We start from the raw sequence: 22,789 nt of genomic DNA on the forward strand, positions 1-22,789 counted from the left end.
TTGGATTGTTTCACACTCATAATTTATGGTTTGGTGAACGTGTCAAAATCCATATGCCTGGTGAGGTTCGGATATAGATTGCGGAACGAGTCAGGAGGAGTGATTTTTTGCTTCTATCTAAATTCTTTTTTTTTCCTGAGACTTTTTGGTGCCTGGAATGGTGCAGTGCACCTCTCGGTATTTGTATCCCAAAACTGAGTCGGTCGGATCAAAAGTTGTAACCAAACATTATAGAAGAGCTTTTATCAATGGTTTTGCCACAACCAATGACTGGAGGGCTTCAGATATTGATTGCGGAGCTGTTCGTTTGAAACCCCAGCTAGGGTTAGGGTTAGCCTTCTCTCACTACTTAGAAACTTTTTACGCTCAGCTCTGAATTCTGGTGCCCAAGTCAGCTTTAGGATGAGTGATTTTTTGTTGCTATCTGAAATTTCTTTTCAGACACTCCAGCGTCCGGGGGTCGAACGCGCTCATGAGGGAAAAAACTTGCGCCGGGTGCTCACCTGAGGAAGGCTCCACAGCTGAAACGTTGTGTTTCCTTTCTTCTCTTTTCAGCAGGGAATAAACCTTTTGTTCCTTTGCAGCCTACGCATGCTGACGCAGCTCCCTACTTGAACTGCTTACTACAAAATGATGGATTTAAATACATCTTCAGTATGTAGTCCTATCATGTGATCCTATCATCTTGAATGTCTCTCCTCAAAAATGAATGAAGCTTTTATTAAACGTGGTCTGCTCCTCTATGGCACAGTACAGTTTTGGAAAAAGACCTTGCTGGGGAAGCTGAGTTTCACATCTGATGCAGTCAGACCCCTGTGCTATGAGCACGAAACCATGACAATATCAAGAGAGGGCAGGATTAGATGTTGGATTCATGGTTGTCCAGAGATGGTTTTCGTTGCAACTGTCAATTTAATGTCTTAATTGAACTAAAAGATTTGGATATCCTTCAATCCACCTGTTTTTAAGTGTCAACCAGCTGCTGATTAACTGTGCTTCTAAAAGCTGCATGAGTCCAGATTTCCAGGAATGAAACTGACTATGCTCCTGCTTATTCTGCCTATGCATTTTCTAACTGATTCATCCAATTCAGAGTCACAGGGGATCCAGAGTCCAGAGTCCCAGGCAATGGGAACAAGGCTGAGTACACCCTAGATGGGATGCCAGTCCATTGCAGGAGACACACACACAGACACGCACACACTCACACACTCACACACTCACACCAGGGCCAATTTTAACAGAAACCAATTAACCCATCAGCATGTTTTGAACTTTGGGAGGAAACTGGAGCAGCTGAAGGAACCTCAAGTGAACATGGGGAGAATATACACACTCCACACAGATAGCACCCCAGGTCCGGCATTGATACCAGGGCCTCAGTGCTGCAAGGCAGCAATGCTAACCACTGCACCATCGTACCCCACTCCTACCTCAGTCATTTGCGATTTATTTTTAATTGAGATATTCTTTCCTCTGAATCTTGGATAAATAATAGTATTTAAATGTATTTTTCAATTCAGTTATGTCTATGAAAAGAGGAACCAATTTTGTGTTGCCATAGAATGAGACCGGATATTATTTTTCTGGCTTGTATTCTAAACCAGCCATCAAAAAACTGAATGAAAACTACATTTCCCATGATCCCACGGCATGCCGGCAGTTCCTGTTTGAGCCCGCGCACGCTCTGTACTGTATTTGTACCTGGTTGGTAGGAGATGTTTGGAACGAGCTTTCACGGGGGATGAGGTAATGAATTTTTTGTCTTTCTTTGTAATTTTTTTAATGTTAATGTGTTTGTGTTACACAATTATGTATAGTGGGTGTGAGTCGGATTCATTTATTATGGGATGCGTGTTGTGTTGCTTAAACTTTCAATCTAGACCGTCAACAGTGAGGTGTAATTTTATATAGTTTTTTGAAAACAACAGACAGGCAACAAGGCAGTTGTTTAGAAAACTCAATAAATATAAGATGTAAAGTAGCTAAATGTGAAACATTGTGCTGAGGCTGTAGCTAAATGCATTCTTGCGTGACATTTTAGATGTGCTCCATTTTGCACTCTGCACAAAAACGCATTTAGTAACAGAAACGCTTTCGTATTTATTCAGAATATCTCTACAGTTCTGGCGGGTGACGAGAGGATTGAAACGCCTGGCTCTGAAATTATTCCGATTTGCATTCTCTGTTAACATGTATAAATCCTTTCGCTTGGGAAAGGAAAACATTTAGACGCAGATCTCTGATTTTATCTGTGGAGACTAGCTTCCGTTCGACAGAGCGCACAAATAAATACATTAAACCTAAAACCTACACCACAGCGGGAATAAAATATATCGAAAGCAGCTCTGCACTCGATAGTAACACCCTGGTGTACCGCAGTAACCCCAAAACCTAGATGCTACTGATGTGTGGAGAGAAGAGTTGATGACCCACATAGTGCTTCAGTTCAAAGCTCGTTTTCACTAACCTCGAAAACATACTGGAGTCTTAATATAGCCATCAGTATTGCCAAGGGCGATGTGCTGTTGTAAAATCTGTCGGTATTAACGTGACTCTTCCTGTTCCTTGATTTATTTTGTTGGTGATAAATATACTGATGGGGGGGTGGAATTCAACATTTTCTGGAATGAGAATGCTATAGTTATAGCTTATGTACTTTCACAAAAAGCTGTCAATTTGTTTTAAGCCCTCTGACCAGCCATTCAGCTTGTGCAGTGAGGCATTGCAACTTGCAAATCACACGAAAGCTCTTTAGGTGTGCTTTTACCCATTGAGGTCCAGGTGGAACAATGCCTGATCAGGTCACCTTTAAAAACGCCTTAATTCAAGGCTTAGGTCACTGCACGAAAAAGGCCACACTAAGTCAGTTTTCTGTGCCTTCCATAATGCCTCGAATGTCACCAGAAGCAAGGGAGAGGGCCATTGGCATGCTGCAGGCAGGCATGTCATGTGCCAGCGTTGCCAGACACTATGGAGTAAGCCGCTCCACTGTGTCCCGACTGCAGAGAAGGTTTCAGCAGACCGGCAGGACAGATGACTGTCCAAGATCCGGTCGCCCTCGAGTCACCACCACACCAGAGCAGGACCGACACATCAGACTGGTCCATCTGAGAGATCGTTTCAGATCTGCCACCCGTACTGCTGCTGAAACTGCCGGCAGACACAATGCCCGCATCAGTGACAGGACAGTGAGGCTCCATGCCGCTGACCTTAGAGCAAGGAGGCCCTCTGCTCACACCTCCTAGACGTCACACCCGACTGGCTTGGGCCACACAGAGGCTGCGATGGACTCGTCAGCAGTGGCATCAGGTCCTCTTCCCGGATGAGTCACTCTTCAGCCTGTCCCACGCAGACAGGAGGGCCAGAGTGTGGAGGAGGAGGTGTTACGTTTCTTTTTTCCATCACTGTAGCATTTACTTACGATCCACCTTTCATTTTAAGTGGATTAAGATTCTTTGGAATTAAATGTTCTATATAAATCAACCATATTATTATTTATTATTATAATTATTAAGCCTTACCGCAAGTGCACGTACTGGAAGAAGCTCACAGTTGAGCCCCTAGGGGAAAACTGGACTAGGCGGAGTTAACTTGTTCCGCTGGCCTGACAAAGCTAATGTAGCCCCCCTCTAAACTCGGTTAACTCGTATTGTTTCGTGACAAACGGCAGTTCTTAGATGCCGTGCCTGTGGTTAAGTCATCCTCTTGAGCAAGGCCGTGTTTTTCTCTGGAAAGGAGCACGGCTCAAAGCACAGCACGATTCGAGATCTCCGTTCTCCGTGCCAGTCTCAAATCCCCTTTCTAGTGCTGAACCCACAGATTTTATCTGTATGAAGTCAGCAGCGTCGGCGTTGAGGTTTCTGATGTTGTTTCCCAATAATCATCAGTCTAACACGTGCGTTTTACTTATTTTTGTGCTCACCTAGTAACTCTATACTGGGTAGTATTAAGGAAGGTTGCAAACGAGGGGAAGTACAGCTACGTTGGTTCTTTATTAATTTAGACTGTTCTTTTTCTTCTGTGAAAAAAGCGACCGTGTTTTGTAAAAGTGACATTCTTGGTATTGATGGTTCTATATGAGCGCTTTATTTTTATTACTTGTATAGCACACATAATTCAATTGCAAGCACATTAGGTAAGAAAAAAGTGCTTCTGTATTTAATTTTGTTGGCCGACCTACAGGAAATAAACCCAGTGCTGAGAGTAGCTGGTGTAACAGGAGAACTTGCTTTCTTTGAGGCTCTTCTCAAGTCAGATATGATGGTGTCAGGTTGCCAGGACTACTGACCCATGTAGCTCTCATCTGGGGCTGTCTTTCCCTCGGCAATGTTGCCGTTCAAAGTGTCGCATATGGACTCAGAAGTAAAAGGGAACGGTAGGTGGTTTGAGTAGCAGATATGTGGCTAATCTAGTTTTTCTTGTCCTGCTTGTGCTCATGTAATATTATATGCAGTGTATTAATCTGCATGATGCCTGTATCGGAGATGACTTCCATTATAAGGGTTACAGTAAGCGTGCTCTCCATTGTTCCGTATATACACAAACTGAATCAAAATCCTTGCCTTCCACAAAAATAGAGCAGTGTTTTGTGAGTGTTGCATTTATGTTTTTCCGAGTTCAATTTCTAAATGACACTTCGGCCTTGAAACGCTTCATTAAAGTAATTAACAAGGAGAATTATTGGGGTCTTATTCATGTTACATTACTGCTCAAAAATATAAAATTCCACCTTCCTTAACCGGTGATGAATAGGGATGTAACAGTTTTTTTGTAATCCTCTCTTTTGGTTTCTTTTCCACTTATCAGTATAATAAGTAACAACCCATTCCTGTTTTCAACTCGACGAATCATTTATGAATAAATTCTCATTTACAGTAACCAGGCCAAGAGCTTTACACAGAATCGTTGCACAGAAAACTGCAGAAATGAAGAAGGACAATCAAAAAATACCTCACATGCATAACCACATAACAGGATTCCATAGTATTGACAGTTACAAGTATCAGGCAGGCAAAATCATCCATCCATCCATTTTCTAATTGCTACATCCATTTAAGGTTAATGGGAGGCAAAGTAATATTAAATAATATGAAAGATGCTATATAAAATACAATTAAGACAGCATATACAGTCTTAATGTGCAAGCTCCTTGGGTTATAAAGCAGGGGGGGTTGTTTACTCTGAAGACTGTTCCAGTCAGTACCGGTAGTCATTTGAAAAGGTTTTGTTCCAAAGTGAATAGTTGCTAATGTGAGGTTCAGTTTGATCACGTTTGATCGAACTACTGCTTCTGAACATGCAGGGCATTACAAAGAACTGCAAAAAAACAATCAAAATAAGGGTCTTTTTCTGATTAAAGATCTGTAAATTATCTTCAGCTCATACCAGTCGATCAATGTGAAAAGATCACAGATTTGATGGTGACAGGATGGTCCAGGGGTAAATCTTGTGGCAGAATGGTACAGTATAGATATCAGGGCTCTCAAGAACAGCTTTAGAGGCCTTGTATCAACCTGATCACTGAAGCTCTAGATGGGGTTTACAGATACTTAGTCTGGTGCGTGCCTGCAGGAGCACGTGAAACAAGATGTGTTCAAATAAAAGAAACAAAGTCTACACTTGACTTTTGCTTGTTTTTTTTTATTGATAAGTTTTGAAAGTTTAAACCTCCATTTAACCAAATCCCTAGATATTTATAAACCGTGACTTTTGCTTAAAGAAAAACCAAATGCTCGTTGCTAAGAGAGCAAGTAAATTCACTATCAAATTAAAATATTGCAGTTCCGAAAAGCTTGCTGGGTTTAATCCAAGCAAAGCTGTACATTGATCATTACTGATAAAAAGAAGTGTAAGATGGTGTTGGCAGAAATTGTATGTGGCCAAAAAAGTTATTTATCTTATCTATTCAAGTTGCCGTGACTGCTGTTACTTGGGAAATCATTTGAATATAAAGTGAATAGAACTGGTGAGCTTACACAGCCCTGAGGGGCACCTGTCCTAATAAATCGAAATTTAGAGTCTTATTGAGTCTGACATACTGTGCACAGTTCGTTCCAAATGATTGCCACCACCTGCTGATAACAGGACATCTGCCTCAGCTTGCTCTTCAAAAGATGGGGGCTGCAGTGGATTCAGATGCAGAGCTGAAGTCGGCAGACAGCAGTCGCGTGTGGGCGTTGGGATGAGGAGGAGGCCCAGGTGTCACAATCGCCCGGGCAGAATTCTTCCTTCTTAACGGTGTCCATTGAGGGTTCTCTCCCACCACTCTCGTGACAACCCGCTGGCACCCGCCACCCTCCTCCTACCCTCTCGGCTCTCTCTTGGCTCGCAGGTGGTGAGAGCTGCTGCTGGGCATGGCGTCGGGTGACCTGGTGCCAGGGCACGCCAAGCAGCCCCAGGCCAAGGAGAAGAGGCAGCTGCGGTCGGCGGAGGGGGAGGCCGAGGCTGACGGCGAGTTTGTTTTCGAGGCTCACGAAGCGTGGAAGGAGTTCCACAGCTCGCTGCGCCAGTTCTACGAAGCCGGGGAGCTCTGCGACGTCACGCTCAAGGTGCCCGCCGCCTCGGTGTCTGTCTTGCGCGTTGGTCCGGGGGGGCTGCACAGAGCTGCAGGGTGGCTGCAGAGCGCTGGTCTGTCTTGGGGTTTGAACGGGGCAGAACCGGCTCTTGGCCATGGGCACCCCGAACAGGAGAATTAAAAAAAAAAACAAAAACAAACTCTTTCCAATCTTTCATTTCCAGATCTGCCCAGAGGTAATGTACTCATGCATTAACTCTTACACAGCCCACACCCTGGCACCGTGTGAACCTGTCATCCTCGTTTTTGTTAAGTTTAAATGTTATGGAATCATTCAGAAGGGGACAGGACAGAGAGGATGTGGTTAAATGATCCGTCTGTTCTGCCTCCATTAACTGCATTAACAGTCCGTAAACAAGTGAGTGGTTTTCCTCGGGCTGTACAGTCATGGGGCAGTGTTGGTTGTCCTTGTATTAAAATTCTGAAGGGTTTACCCTTAAACTTCTGAAAACTGTAGGTGGCCAACAATGACTGTTTCAGGCCGAAACAGGCCCTCGATAACTGTGACTTAAAACTAGAAGATTTAAATTGACAGTGTAGATAATAGTGCTATTGTTTTTTTTTTTATAAGGGTGAAAGTCCAAGTCAGTGTCATGGGTTTAAATTTGCCTTCTTGAAATCCCCTCGTCAGGGAGTATGTTGAAACCCAGAATAAATGTGTTGCGTGTTTTCTGAGAATTGCTATGAATAACTGACCATTCTAATGAATTTATCCTGTTGAAATGAGGTGGCCAAGCTCTGAGTTTCTGGTCCGTCTCCTGTTTGTTTTGCTGCACTTGTTCCTTGTGAAACACTGTCCTCGATGTTTAGAGATGGTGTAGTATCACTTTAGGTAAACACTTTCAGTCCTGGAAAAAGTGAAACAGATCCTGAAAGTGTATTGTAATTGGCTCAGCTTGGTGCCTGTTGGGACTGTACTATACTGCAAACTCTGGAACTCTGGGCTAGCTGGAACTAGTTTCACTGGACTATACAACAGGCAAGATGGGCCCAATGGCCTCTTCTTGTTTGCTTCCTTGTGTTCTTGTCCTCATTCTTATGTACAGATGGAGCCATTCAGAATATGTGCTGGTGTGTTGAAGTAACTGCACTGCACGTCGAGGTGTAGTTCGGCTGTGTGATTCACTGACCAAAGACGATCGACAGGTGGCTCTTAATATGTAATATTAATACGGAATCACGTGACTAAAGGGACATGTGGGTAACTGAAAGCAAAAATAAGTTTCTGAACGTCCTTAACAATGTTAATTTATGAATATAAATATAATCGATTTGCCTAGTTGGTTGTGGTAGAGTATTCCAATCGGAACTGGAAATGGGAATTTGGACTGATTTGGTTCAGTGGTCGCGTTGTCGGTTTGCTCCCTGGCCAATGTGCAAGCTGTACTTTTAAGAAATAAAGATTTTCTGTAATATTTTAATCAAATAAATAATATGTGTATAGTATTTTTATATTGTATTCATAAAAATAAATATGCTATAAATATACTATTTATGCTATATATTTTTTATAGTATTTATATGTAAATATGATAATATTAATAATATATAAATGAACATGAAGCAAGTTGCATCAACCTTGCACTGAAAGCCTCGGATGACTCCAGCCACCTGCTGCCCGATGCCATCTGCAACCGGAACACCACGACCCTCCGACGAGAAAACCGGCCCTCATCTTCTAACACAATGAGGCGCCTTATGAAAGAAGCAAACAACGACAGTGGCACCAATTGGGCTAACAAAAAGTGGCAAGACGCGTGGAATAATAACAACCACAGACCGAAACAGTTTACCGACAAAGTATCCAACAAACCCGCTGGAAATGACCTACCCAGACAAGCCTGGGTCAAGCTGAACCGACTTAAGAACCGGACACGGCCGTTTCCGGGCCACCCTACACAAGTGGGGTCTCACTGATGACCCGACTTGCGAATGCGGCGACGGCAAGGAGCAGACGGCCGACCACATCCTACACTCCTGCCCTCGCTTCAGGTGCCCCGGCAACTTCACCGATTTGGATGATGCCAGCCGCGACTGGCTGGGGCACCTGACTGTGACAATATGACTATGTAACCTCTCCATGTTAAGCTCATACGAATAATAATAACATGAATGAGCAAATGTGTGAAGACTGACAATGGTGGGGAGTGAAACGCAGTTCTACCGGCCAAATGAGGCCAACAATCTCCAGCTGACAATAAACGGCGAACGTTTCATGATCACTGATATTATGAAACCAAATCGAAAATGTGTTTGCATCTCCCTTAAACCAGCCTTTCTTCGATCGGTGTCATGGAAGTATTGACGATGCATTAAAGACACATGTGAGTGGCAGTGCGAGTGCGCAGTCCACAGCACACGGAAAGAAACAGTCTGCTGTTGTCAGCTCGTCGTTTGTGAATGAGTTTCGTTCTTTTTATGGAACTGTTTGGCACTGTGGGTTTGAGAGATAATTACATAATTGAGGCAGAGGTCTGTGCGGGAAGGTGCTGAAAGTGCTTGCTAATCAACCTAGGGGAGTTCTAACTCAGTTATTTCAGGCACTACTAGATTCTTGTATTATGGGAAGTTTCCATACTATACTGCATTATATGGCGGTATAATGTCTGCAGCCTTACACTTTGAGCATTCTGAGCCTTATTTTTAAATAGCCTGTCAGAATGGCTGTTAGAATAGCCTGGGCATGTTTTAACATTTTATACAGTTTGGTAGGCTTTACTGCAAGTTGATAATATTCATGTTGTATATTTAATATTTTTTCGAAAGGTCATTATCGAGTCAAGGCATACATGATTGCATGAATTCATTTTTGTGTTCATCTTGATTTCTCTAATCAAGCTGGTTTTGAACAAGGTGGTCCACATGGCCTCCTGTCGTTTGTAACCTGTTTGCACAAAAATACTTTGCGCACTCTTGTATCTTCATTTCCTTTGCCAATTTAAAACGTGAACAGGCTGCGCAGTGGCGACAGCTTCTGCAGTACCGGCACTGGAGGAGGACTTTAAGTGGGGGATGGATTCCTCAATCATAGCTTTGTTCTTACGACCAAAAGCAACTTAGCACTTCCACATTATTACAATCGAAGCCCCAGATCTTCCTCGCCGCTGCTCCGTCTCACCGCTCCCTTCCTCGACACAGGTGGGCAGCAGGCTGATACCGTGCCACAAGCTGGTCCTGGCCTGCGTGATCCCCTACTTCAAGGCCATGTTCCTGTCGGAGATGGCCGAGGCGAAGAAGGAGCTTATTGAGATCAAGGACTTTGACGGGGACGCCATCCAGGACCTGGTGAGGTTCGCTTACTCCTCCAGGCTGACCCTGACGGTGGACAACGTCCAGCCGGTGCTCTACGCTGCCTGTATCCTGCAGGTGGAGCTGGTGGCCCGGGCCTGCTGCGAGTACATGAAGGCCCACTTCCACCCGTCCAACTGCCTGGCGGTGCGCGCCTTTGCCGAGAGCCACAACCGGGTGGATCTCATGGACATGGCCGACCGGTACGCCTCCAAGCACTTCCGGGAGGTGGTGGAGTGCGAGGACTTCCCCTGCGTGTCCCCCCAGCACCTCCGCACGCTGCTGTCCTCCAGCGACCTCAGCATCGACTCCGAGGTCCAGGTCTACAACGCTGCTATCAAGTGGCTCCGGGCCAACCCACAGCACCACGGCGCCTGGCTGGACGAGATTCTCTCCCAGGTAGCGCTCCTGTCCTCTTGGCGCCTTTCATGCACTTCCTGTAGCTCCCCCGTTCAGGCTTTCCTTCTTAGTTGCACTGAGATGATCCCACTTGGATAACGGCGTAAGAACGGAGAGGAGGCCGTTTTGCCCATCTGGCCAGTGAGGTAGTTAGTAGCTCATTGCCCCAAGAAACTCATCCTGCCGTTTCCTGAAAGAAACCAGGGTTTCGACATGGTCCCCGGTAGCTTATTCCATACTCCCACGGTGAAGAAGTGCCTCCCATTCTCTGTCTTAAATGCACTTTGAAAATAGCTTCCACCTGTGCCTTCTGGTTCCTGATTTACAGTTCGTTCTTCTGGATTGACTTTGTCAATGGCCTTGAGAATTTCCAATAATTGTATCAGGTCCCCCCCTTAATCGTCTTTGTTCAAAACGAAAAATGTGGAGGTCCTCCAGCCTGTCGGTATTGTATAGATAGATTCGAGCTCTTTTCACATGACTGGGATATACTTTGTGAATGCAGTTCTCTGCTTTAGTTACATGGAGATGCGCCAGGATGGATAAGAATATAAGAAGGATTTTAAACAAGAGGAGGACATTTTGCCCATCTGCCCTGTTAGAGTTAATGACAATTAACTTATTAACTTCAGTTATAGGTGAAGATTACTGGCCCTTTTGATACTCACTTTTTTCTGTTTTGCTTTTCAAGAGAAAAAAATTGTAGCCTATTGGGGTTTTGGTTTTCTGTTGCATATTGCAAGTAGTGGGAAGCAACCATCTTCTCTCTCGTCGGCCCACCTAGGTGCGTCTGCCCCTGCTCCCTGTAGATTTCCTCATGGGCTCGGTGGCCAAAGAGGAGATGATCAAATGCAACCTGAAGTGCAGGGATTTGCTGGACGAAGCCAGGAACTACCACCTGCATCTCAGCAACAAGGTCGTGCCGGACTTCGAGTACTCCATTCGCACCACCCCCAGGAAGTACACTGCAGGTAGGGGGGCTGGGCTGGACACGGACTTGGAAACGGGGTCAAGTGCCGGATCTGTACCCCACAAGCATGTCTTTGCAGGGAGGTAGGGGAGCCCCATCTTTGACCACCCACTCTACCTCATGACCTGCTTTGTGCTTGTGTACTTTGTGAAGAAATGACTCAAATTACTAATTATGTACGGTTATTATTATATATAATATTATATATTCTTGTTCATTATTTATGTATTATAGTTAGTCAGAACAGTGAGAAGCACGATTCTCATTTCTTGTTAGAAAATCTTGCTTCAAATGACTAATTATCCTTGAATTAATTTGTATACTTTTATCCAAGTGTTTATACCCATTTATACAACTGTGTATTTTTACTGGAGCTATTTGGAAAGCAACCTCTGCTCCACACGTCTGCCTCACATTTAGAGGCTCTTTGGATGTGACTCTACTCCCCCAAGAGGCTGCAGTAGCTGTTAAACCAGTGTGTGGTTATGAACGTGCTTTTCTATCTCATCTGTGATGACCTGCCATGAATATCGTAAACCTGAAGATTTTTGTACATTTTAATGTCGTTAAAGGGGTTCACATAACAGATGGATTGTAGAGCTAAAAGTTCAATGGAAATGTTTGAAAAAACCTATTTAAAAAAAAACAGTAAACATAAATTTTTAAAAAGCAGATATAAATTTATTAACCACCTCCCTGCTTATGTAAAAGTCTCCAACTTTGCTACACATTTAAAAAAACTGCTCACATTTCTAAGCAAATTACTCTGGACCGGATGTGTTTTGGAAGCTGGATAATCGATAACGGTGTAAGACCGTTGTGTCCTTGCTGTGTCTGCACCTGCATGATTAAGGAGGAACTGTGTGTTCTGTATAGAGATATAGGGAACTTGCTGGGGTTGAAGGTGCATCAGTGCTGTGTGACAGGTTGATGAATGTGTCTGGCAGGTGTCCTGTTTTGTGTCGGGGGCAGAGGAGGCTCTGGGGATCCCTTCCGCAGCATCGAGTGCTACTCCATCAGCAGGAACAGCTGGTTCTTCGGGCCCGAGATGAACAGTCGCCGCAGGCATGTGGGCGTCATCTCGGTAGGAGGTGGGTGAATGTTGGACATTTAACTAGCAGAGCAGGAACATCAAGAGGCAAGGCCAGCTCGGGTCACAGCAGAACCCTCCAGATTCGTAGGTTATTTCAAAGCTTTTTTTTTTTCTTCCCACCTGTACATTTTTACATCTAAATAATTGTTTTATTGAGACCACTGCAATTATCAGAAGTAGATAAATGAAAGAATAATAAAAGAGTGTTCTTATATTGAATCACTCTGTTAAAGTAACTATAAGCGATATAGTTTTTTTTGTCTGACACTCTGGAACAAGTCCTCTAAGTTTTTACATGTGAAGGAGTGGAAATGTAATAATTGTTAGACAAAATTTGAGTTTCCTCAAAAATTATGTTTGTGTTTAAACCAAGCCAAACAGAATCTTTAAATGGCAAGGATAAAGAGGTGTTGGGTGGCAAAATAAACTCTGAAAAGGCACCAGCTGCTTGTTGCACAAATTACTTTCTCCACTTTTTTTGGAACCACAGGACATTTTTTACTTTTCATTTCTTTAAAGGGGATAAGTATAAAAAATCCTTTCGAGACTGTACCCCCTAATAACGGTTTCAGTGGTGATTCTGTTGCTGGTGTTGGAGGAGGTCAGAGGAAGTGTGTGTAGAGGTCTCACGTGCCTTAAGAAGATCCTTTAATGCAGCGATTGGATGTTTAAAAGGCAGAAATGATTTTTAACAGTTCATTGTCATTTTAATTTTTCAATATTTTTAACTTGTTTGGTTACAATGTAGATCAGATGTTCCCAGTTCTGGGGGAGGGAGTATTCCTTTAGGATTTATAGGTTTGAGCATCACTTGGAATGGTGGAAGTGCCCATTGAACTGTTTCAATTAAATAAACTAGTTCAGATAGATCATCAAGAGTTGGGCTGGAGAAAGCCTGCAGAACTGTGCCCCTCTGTACCTGGATTGGAGAACACCTGGGGCAGATTGTCGATAGTGTGGTCGTGGTCTTCATTTTCAGGAATTCCATTGAAATGTTTTTGCAAATTCGTCCAGATTACAAATGTAGTGGTACTATAAATATCCTTTCATTGTCTACTTAATTCATTATGGTGTTTTATTTAGGTTATCCACTGGAATGAGTATTTGTGTTATAAAAATGAACATCAAATATGTTTGCGGTATTGTTTTCTTATAGGGTGTGTTCTTTGAGTTTATTGCCTGTCTTCTCGTTACTTTATGAAGCATGCTGCTTCAGATATGGCAGTAATACAGGGTTTGCAGTATATAGTCATCCATACACTTCCCTCTTCTTTGTGTTGGCACCAAAATTGCATTAACCTGCCAGCAACCCTACTCATAATCTGGGATTTCAAAATACAGCTGAAGATCTCTGGCAGTGGTCCCTTTAGTGGGTATTTTAAATCGCTGTATATACTGATATTCCTGCTGGAATAATGGATGGGCTGTGTTTTATTTGCAAGAACAAAGTAGAAATACTGTAGGTGAGTGTTGCTCCATGGAGACCGACAGAAGACGGGATTTTATAGAATTTCAATGGCATTTATTCAGTTGCTGTCTTTTCCTGAAATTGCCAAGTGTTGCATGAATTTGGACTCCAGGGGTAACAGCAGATCCAGAATTGTACCCTGCTAATTGTAAATTGTTTTTGTAGGTAAAGTTTATGCAGTAGGAGGACATGATGGAAGCGAACATTTAGGCAGCATGGAAATGTTTGACCCCCTCACGAACAAATGGATGATGAGAGCTTCAATGAACACAAAAAGGTAACTGGCAGCCCTGATTTGCTGTGAAAGGGAAATGATGAGGGCTTTAAGCGTACTGTGAACCTTGCATACTGTAAAAAAATAACACAAGTGACTATTCCTTCCCCCAAAAGTAGGCTCTCCTCCTATCAGATCTGCAAAAAAAAAGAAATTGTTTAATTTTTCTGAATTTGGTTTTCAGACCAGAGGTTATCCCTTCTGATCCTTGTGGTCTGGCATCCAGCAGGTTTTCGGCGTCTTCTAAAGTTATAAACCCACTCGTCACCTGGGAGACGTGCGAGATGGATCCAGTTGGGGTTTAGCTGAACCAGTTTGTCACTGACTCCACAGCCTTAAGGAGCCGTGGGAAAGCTGCTGGAAGCCCAGGGTCTGGAGTTGACCTCCCTCTCGTGCGCTCTGTCCACAGGAGAGGCATCGCCCTGGCGGCCCTGGGGGGGCCAATCTACGCCATCGGGGGCTTGGACGACAACTCGTGCTTTAACGACGTGGAGCGATACGACATCGAGTCGGACCGCTGGAGTGCTGTGGCCCCCATGAACACACCCAGGGGAGGGGTTGGCTCTGTGGCCCTGGGGGTAGGTGTCAGAACTGTGCTCTGTAACCTCCCTAGATCTATTCTTCCAGAAACTGTGCCAGGATCTGCCAAGTCAACACAGCCGCTCCTCTGCACAGCTTCCTGCTACATTGTTTTCCATTCCTGATGAAATAATAACTAATGGAAAATCCTGGGCCCCCAGCATGGATGGTTTTTGTTACAATACCATTTCATTAGAGAGAATATTTATTACCACTAATTGGTGTTAAATTGATATAATAAACATGGAAAATACTCAGGTTCTTAATATATAATACAGCATTCCCCTTTATATAGAATGAGGATAGTGTTATTTTTCCATGCCAGATCTTCCTCTGTAATGTTTTGCATCCAAGTATATTAATCATCAGGTGTAAAACATGAATCATTTTCATTGCCAAGCAAACAGTTTCTAATCAACTTCGGGACTGTGTGTAAAAGACTTACCACGTTGTCCAGCTAAGGAAATCCTTGTTTTGCTATCCTGAGCTATTACAGAATCCTTTATCGAAGCAAATCAGTTGTACTTTTTATGTAAGAGAACAAACATTTGGGGCTTCTTTTGAATCCAACTGTTATGGAATGAGATTTCTTTTATTCTGTAAGGAATTTATTTTTGGAAATCCATATTAACTTTTTAAAAGGTTTAGAAACCCATCTGTTTTCTTCCATGAGCCGTGATTACACTGGCCCGCCAGGAATATCTGTATTGTCCACCACTAGAGTATGCTGCTGTGCTGTCAAAATAGGCTGTCTGTTTTCTTGCAACTGAATCAGAAGACGCTTGTTGTAAACGTTTGTTCCTAAGTCAACTTAGTCTTGTTTCGTTTATTAGTTCTCAGCTTTTATGAGTTGCTTGTGACCAGCATAATCTTCAGCAGTGAATGACTTACTAGGTTAAAAAAGCCAAGTGCAAAGTTTTGTTTCCATAGTTACTGATATGAAAAAGGACAATGCAATAATGTAAATTCTGTCTGAAACTGTTGGCATGAAAGTCTCTGTGAGGAAATAGGGAAGATTGGGGCCCCGGGAGCAGATGTTAAAGTAACACTCTAGCCTGGTAACCAAATCCCTGGGTTTCTTAGGGCTTAAGGGCTGTTAAGCACTAAATTGGGAGTGTCTGTCTTTGCCACTTTTTTTCTGCTATATTTCCATAAAGGTAATTAAATTTTCATATAAATCTTTGTATATGCAAAAAAGTTCATACCAGTCCTTCACTGGTCACCCATGCTCTCATTTGCAGTTTTTGCATGTTGTACCTATGAGATATGTACTAGGAAAACAATGTTATTATTTAGGTAAAGATGAGAAAATGAGTTAAGCCATTCCATTGGTCTGTCCTTTGAATGTATGTATTATACCTGCAGTATGAAACACGTGAATGGGTGGTTGACCATTATGACTAATTCAAAAGGGCTGAGAAGTCAAGTGGACATCCTGTAAAGCAGTATCGTGCGATTTCCCTCGCCCTGCAGAATTTCACCTCATTCTGCGGCACACTTTGAATTGACATCTGTCTGTCTGGTTGAATACTGCAGTTTCTCCCGTTACCTGCAGTGCAGTTCAGTTTTGCTTTTTTGTGGATTGCACAGGGACTTTTAACTCGAACCTTCACCGTCAAAATGTGTGGCTGACACAGCTCAGTGTTGATGGAAATCTCCCTTTAGTTGGCACAAAAACCGGGTCCGTTATATCATTCCCATACCTAAAAAAGAGAATTAGGGGGGGTGTACTGTAGGTTCTTTCATAAGCAGCCCTGTATCTTGTGTTGCAGTGCTGTTTGTTTGCACAGGAATGAAGAGCAGTGATGGGCTGAATCTTGTGTTGAAGATGTTCAAGTAGGGAGCTGCGTTGGCCACAAAGGAACAAGTAAAGGTTTATTCCACGCTGAAAAGAGAAGGAAAGAAACACAGTGTTTTGGCTGACAACTGAAGAAGGCTCCACGGCCGAAACATTGTGTTTCTTTTCCTCTCTTTTCTGCGTGGAATAAACCTTCCGCTGTTCCCTTGAATCCTGTGTTTGTGTGCAGAACTATGTGTACGCAGTAGGAGGCAATGACGGCGTGACCTCCCTGTCCAGCGTGGAGCGCTACGACCCGCACCTGGACAAGTGGACCGAGGTGAAGGAGATGGGCCAGAGGCGGGCAGGCAACGGCGTCAGTGAGCTCAACGGCTGCCTCTACGTCGTGGGTGAGTGCCGATCCCGGCGGGGCCTCGCGGGCAGCGTCGGGTGTTGTGCGGGGGCGGCTGTGGGCAAACGGGCAGCAGCTCGAAATTCACAAATAAGTAACCCGCAGTTCAATTCAATTTATTTTTGTATAGCGCCTTTCACAACAAGGTTGCCCCAAGGAATGCACAATTCACAGGGGGGGATGATTTTAGTGTTTAATGGGTATTACTGAAACCTCAGGGCTCTGCCTTCACGTTGCTGTTGGTTTATTTGGGTTGTTTCCGAACAGTTGAGTACAATCTGAAGTCAGATTTAACTCTCTCCCGGCATTCACTCTATGGTACAGAAGCGGTTTTAACCGAAATTCCCCTCAAGCTCTGGGCCTCTGTTGCATCCGCTTATGTTATGACGTTTGATGTGAGAAACGGGTCGGCGCGCGACCGCTGAATCCCTGTTTCTGCTCCCCCCACGTGGGCAGCCCTGACAAATCTGACCTGGAACATAAAGGCTGTAAAAGCAGTTCATGGGGCTCGCCTGGAGCAGTAAGAAACCTGTGAGATGATGAAAGTACGACAACGAGAGATGTCACGCGGGGGGAGTGCCACAGTGCAGTACGAGCTCGAGGGCGCGGAGGCGCAGCGTCTTCCCCCTGCGTGGTCGTTGCCTCCCGCCATGTTGCCAATCCCCCGCGTGACATCTCTCGTTGTCGTACTTTCATCTCTGCAGGCGGCTTTGACGACAACTCCCCGCTGAGCTCCGTGGAGCGCTTCGACCCTCGCGCTCACCGCTGGGAGTACGTGGCGGAGCTGACCACGCCCCGGGGAGGGGTGGGCGTGGCCACGCTCATGGGCAAAATCTTCGCCGTCGGGGGCCACAATGGAAACATCTACCTGAATACAGTGGAGGCTTTCGATCCAGTGATGAACAGGTATGGAGAGACGGTACCGCGCAGGCCGGCGCTTGTGACTTTATAGTACATCTGACCCCCTAGCGCTGTACAGTACGTCGTGTTTTTTTTATAATGAAAAGAATATCGGTACAGGTATTGCGAAGAGCTGGGGATGTTTTTAAAATGTTGAGGAAGTTGATAAAAAAGAATAAATAAAATTCCCCCTCCGTAGCATTTTGTGGACAGGATTAATCTCATGTATAGATTTATATATGTAGGCTGAAAACACAGTGAAGAATTCAGAACGTTTGCCCCCATCTATAAGTATTGTCGCTCATCATCTGGTTCTGTAGAGGGAGGTTTTGACGTTTATCCAGTGTTTTAAATTTGAAAGCCTTTTTTTAAGCTCATGGGAATCACTCAGCTGAAAACTCCATAAACGTCTTAAATGTGAGTCACAAATACATGCCATTCAAGGCATTGATGCCGAAGCAGCCAGCAGAAGAATGTATAGAAAATAATATTCACTGCAGTATACAATCAATAAAGAAATGAACTGTTTTAAGCAGGCAATGAAACACTTTACTGTCAAACATTGAAATGCAGACAAATTTGGAAAGAAAGTTCCTTTTGCTAACAGCAAGCTGTTAATGCACTGGGCGGAGTTGACCGAATGATGGCTCTTGCACTGAAGCTGTCGGGGTCTTTTTTCTGAAATTTTAACTTGAGAGGAGTGGCCAAACCCAGCACTTGACCCTGCGGCCTGAAATATGTTCTCGTGTGCACGGATGCTAGCGCCCGGTGCGAGCGTCTGCAGAGGGGGGCGGGGCCGGACGGTCGGCCGTGCGTCACGCCCCTGCGCTGTGCGGCTCTCTCCCTGCAGGTGGGAGCTGGTGGGCTCGGTGTCCCACTGCCGCGCGGGGGCTGGCGTGGCCGTGTGCGCCGCGCTCGTCAGCCAGGTTCGAGACGTGGGCCAGGGCTCCAGCAACGTGGCGGACTGCATGTGACCCCCAACCTGGCGGCGGAGGGCTTGAGCGCGGGCAGTTACGGACGCTTCATCAGTGCACCGGTCTGTTGTTGGTTAAGGTGGAATGATTATGCCTAGTGGGCGTTTTAAGCCACTGTTTTGGACTGCGAGTTGCATTGGAGTCCCTCGAGCAACCCCTTTTCATAACGTGCCATTAGTTTTGTCTTTGTGTTTTCCTTTTTCTCAAGCTCACACCTTTACTTGGTTGACTCACTTTTGATCCGGGATCTTTCTGCATGCTTCTGAAAGGGTTTATTCTTGATTGTTTTTCTTTTAGGAGGGAGACGGATTTCCATCTTGCACTATGTTTTTACTGATCTCCCTCGCATAACAGGGTCAGAGTTACAAGAGTTATTGAACTTTTCTTAAGTTCCAACAATTGCTCCAAGTCTGATGAAGTGATTCCATTGCCAACTTAGTTTAAACTTCTCTGGGTACGTGATGGAGCTTCTCTGCAGTGGAATATGTAAGCAGTGAGCACAAAGGGTGAATATTTAAGCACAAAGTTGCACTGGTATAACTTGCATCTGAATTGGAAAAGCTCAGAGCCCATCTTGTAACTTGATTTGACTGGATGGAACTGCCTCGGTCACTTTCTTTCCAAAATGGTTGGCCTTTGCCTTATTTTAACTGAACCATCAGATGCCTGAAAAGCATAATCAGTTTTAAGAGAGAAGAATCAGATTACAGAATTGAAATGATGAACCTCAGTTTTACTGCTGATGTGTTGATTAGCTTGCGAAAAATAATCAGTGCTCAGATATCCAATAAATAAGTCAGGGAAAAAGAAATACAAGGCACTGGTAAATGTATTTAGAGGAAATTCCGTTTTCAAAAGATGATGAATGGTATTGTCCTGCAGCTGGATATTTATAGTGGTCAATACTGCAATATCCATGTTTTGACGGTTTAATTCCTCCAGGTTACTTTCTATTTGAAGCCCACTGATTTTTTTTCTTTTCAAGAGTAAAACATTGCCAGTAATTCCTCTTTTAAAAAATGTACTGAGAGCCAAGGATTTGTTTGCTATGCAGAACATGTCTGGGAGGCTGCAGAGAAGGAAAATATTTTAGAAAATATTGAAAAACTAACGTTGCACCTCAAATATGTTAAGTGCAGTGGATGATGATAGTATATGATACGTCTACATTATTTTCCTCGTCTTGACATGGGGTTAAACGTTTTTATGCCATTAGTGCTGGAGAAAGGACATGTTGAATATTCTTTTGACATTTCTTCTTGTGTTTATTGATTTCCTGGCTATGTGATGTTTTGAACTTCTGATCTCAGCAGGGTTTAAATGATCAATTCCAGAAGGTATCAGGAACATTCTCTTTTGCATGGCTTCTTTGGTGTTCTCTGTGCCTGTTCAGACTTATTGCACTATTTCTAGCCGTCAGTGTACAATAATCCTAGTCCTTAGCAGGTCAGGCCCCTATTCTCAGAACAGCAGAAACGTATCTGATTCGCTCTTTTTAAACAAAGTATCGTGTTTCAGGAATGGATGTAGGGTTTTAATTGAAGCGTACAATATCATGTAAGAAATATCATTAGCTTTTTTCTTCTCCTCCACAGTTGAGGGAAATGTTAGCCTTTCTGTATTGCACAGCAGCAGTAGTATTTGTGATGTTACAGCACGTTTTGATAGACTCTTTCCAAGCAAATGTTTGGTGAGGTGCATATTCTGTTTCACTTAATGAAACTGAAAGGAGATTGAAAGGTTAAGAGACCGTTGTGAAATATCCCATAATATTGAGGATGCATGGTATTATGGTGATAAAGGGGAAAGTGGTATCTGATGATTTAGAGACCGTTGTTATCATGGCATCTTCAGGTCTCTTCTGCACTGCAAATTTTCTGCATTTTCAGTATGGTGAATTGCACAGTTTTAGTTTTATCTGAATTAAAAAAATCAATGATCATCAGCTGCAAGAGGCTGTTTTTATGTCATGGATATTTCCCAAGTCACATGGTTTAGCACCTTCTACTTGCCACGCCCACTTTTGACTGGCCTTTTGATATTAATCACTAGGGAAAAAAATACTTGACCAGTGTGCGTGTGTTAAGCGCTAAAGGATCAACTTGCTTCCTTGAGATAAATGATCATTTTGTTTGTTTGGGTGGAGATCCGATGGCATTCATCGGGATGATTCCACCAGGTCAGACTGAGGAAAATGGGCACCTGATTTGCATTAACATTAACACCTCCCAGAAACCTCAGCCTGAGCACAGCCTTCAGTGGTATTCCATATCAGTAATTCATCAATAAACTGTAAAAAAAAAAAAAGTACTGTGATTTTTTTTTTGTTGCAGGAAAAACACTTGACTCTCGAGCATGTTTTTTTTATCTTCAGCTGAATTGTAAATGATGTAAAACTTAGTTTGCTTAATTGTGTTGTCATTAGTAGCTTAAGATACATTTCCAGTTTTGTACCCAGTGTATACAATTCACTGTTGAAGGTGTAAGTACTTTATATTTTAAAAAAGGATAATGCAATCAAAAAAGAATAATGCAATCTGATATATTTACAGTCTCTGCAGCATCTTTTATTTATAAAATATCAAGTTATACTTCAGCAGTTATAACTCTAGTAAATATCCCAGGGCTTGAGCTTGATGATTTGTAATATGTAAATGCAGTTTGATTGAAGGCTTTTTTATGTGGATAAAACTGGGGTGTCATAAGATGTCTTTTCTCTTTATATAGATTTATATATAGTTTCTTACTAATTATAGTTTATATTGTGAAATAAATAATAAAGTTGATTAATGTGAAAAAAACTGCTTGTTTGCTTTTCCTGTGACTTTGTATTGTTGTATGTGAGAATAAAACTCCTGGAACTTCATTCTCCTCCCTGTAACAAGTGGAATCCAAGTTAGATGGAGGTGACATGTCATGGGACTCTTGGCGTTGATGTTCGCATATAAAAGCTCTCCCCTGAACGCAGGCTGGTCTCCACGATTACAGTTTAGGTAAGAGTGAGTCATGTCGCCAGGTTACCGTGACTGGGATTACCCAAGAGGCACACTAGCTGACCATGACTGGGATCCTCAAGCAGCACACTAGCTGACTGCGACTGGAATTCCCCAAGCAGCAGCCATGCTCACTTGGCTGAAGGCTGCTGAGGATAGGTGGGATCAGTTGACAGGGCTCTTTCTTGGCTTTTAGTGCACCAGTGACCCCTGCAACCTCTCGGACACTTACAGGCATGCGGTGCTATAGGTGAGCAACACTGTAAGGACGAGTGTCCTGTCCAGTGCTGTGTAGCCTATGAAGTGTCAACAAACGTGGCTTAAAAGTAGGCAAGGTAGAGGAGTCTGCAATTCCTCATCCTTCCTATGTTCAGCTTCATTTGCTAGATATTGCATCCCAATAAATTGCTAGTGATTCATCCCAGAAACCAATTTTTGACTCAGCTAGTACTACCTTTTATAAACAGCTGGCCTTCAGGAATAAAGCATAAAACAAAGTGCTAGTTACCCTCCAGCTTCCAGTTTTGGTGACTGATTAAAAAAACTGCAATTCATAAAAATGGTAAAATGTTTATTTATGTTAAGCACACATACTAAAATATACCAAACAATTGTAGGATCACTAGGTTATTATAATAGTTTGTGTTTAAAAAATTCTCCTTAACTGCAAGACCTCTACAGTTCTCTCTTGAATAAAGCTTCTATCTAACTGTGCACTTAATTGTCTGCCCGAATGTTGATATGAGCAGGGTTTTGCCTTGCTTGGCCAAGGATAGCCCACCTCCTGAAGGGGCGGTGTGCTGGTGAGCACACATTTTGACATTAGTCACCAGTAAATGGATTGTGACCCAGGTCAAACTGCTGGCACGAAATAGATGAGAAATATACCCTGTCCAAAACAATGATAAAGGTCAAGGAATATATAAGTCAAGGAAGCATACATGTGACTCATTAAAAAGTTCATTCAGATGGCAAAAATTCGAAACATGGCCTTATCTTAATATGTAGTAGTTCAGGTGGGTGGCTGTGTCAGCATGCGTAGGCTGCAAAGGAACAGGTAATAGGTTTATTCCATGCTGAAAAAA

General features: G+C 43.4%; 1 protein-coding gene across 2 annotated transcripts; it reads left to right on the forward strand.

The window, feature by feature from the left end:
• Window positions 1-1,661: 1,661 nt before the first annotated feature.
• klhl8 (kelch-like family member 8) lies at window positions 1,662-21,512 on the forward strand. 2 transcript variants are annotated; one of them, XM_088911709.1, is made up of 11 exons: window positions 1,700-1,749; window positions 6,335-6,551; window positions 9,716-9,862; window positions 9,944-10,264; window positions 11,049-11,235; window positions 12,182-12,325; window positions 13,961-14,072; window positions 14,479-14,647; window positions 16,676-16,835; window positions 17,542-17,743; window positions 18,588-21,512. In XM_088911709.1, exons 2-11 carry the CDS (start codon window positions 6,357-6,359, stop codon window positions 18,709-18,711), a joined length of 1,761 nt encoding a protein of 586 aa, XP_088767835.1. In that variant the 5' UTR covers window positions 1,700-1,749; window positions 6,335-6,356; the 3' UTR covers window positions 18,712-21,512. The 2 variants fall into 2 exon arrangements, with proteins under 2 accessions (XP_088767834.1, XP_088767835.1); XM_088911708.1 differs by having other exon boundaries at window positions 1,662-1,749; window positions 9,716-10,264.
• The last annotated feature ends 1,277 nt before the right edge of the window (window positions 21,513-22,789 follow it).

The sequence above is a fragment of the Atractosteus spatula genome, chromosome 3 (assembly GCF_055471065.1).
Source record: "Atractosteus spatula isolate fAtrSpa1 chromosome 3, fAtrSpa1.hap1, whole genome shotgun sequence".
Taxonomy (NCBI): Eukaryota; Metazoa; Chordata; class Actinopteri; order Semionotiformes; family Lepisosteidae; genus Atractosteus; species Atractosteus spatula.

Excerpts from the sequence above, each read along its gene's own strand:
- klhl8 (XM_088911708.1), top strand. The coding sequence starts at position 6,357 with ATGGCGTCGGGTGACCTGGTGCCAGGGCACGCCAAGCAGCCCCAGGCC. Across the intron at positions 14,073-14,478 it reads GCTTCAATGAACACAAAAAG|GAGAGGCATCGCCCTGGCGG; the intron begins GTAACTGGCAGC and ends CTCTGTCCACAG. Across the intron at positions 16,836-17,541 it reads CGGCTGCCTCTACGTCGTGG|GCGGCTTTGACGACAACTCC; the intron begins GTGAGTGCCGAT and ends TCATCTCTGCAG.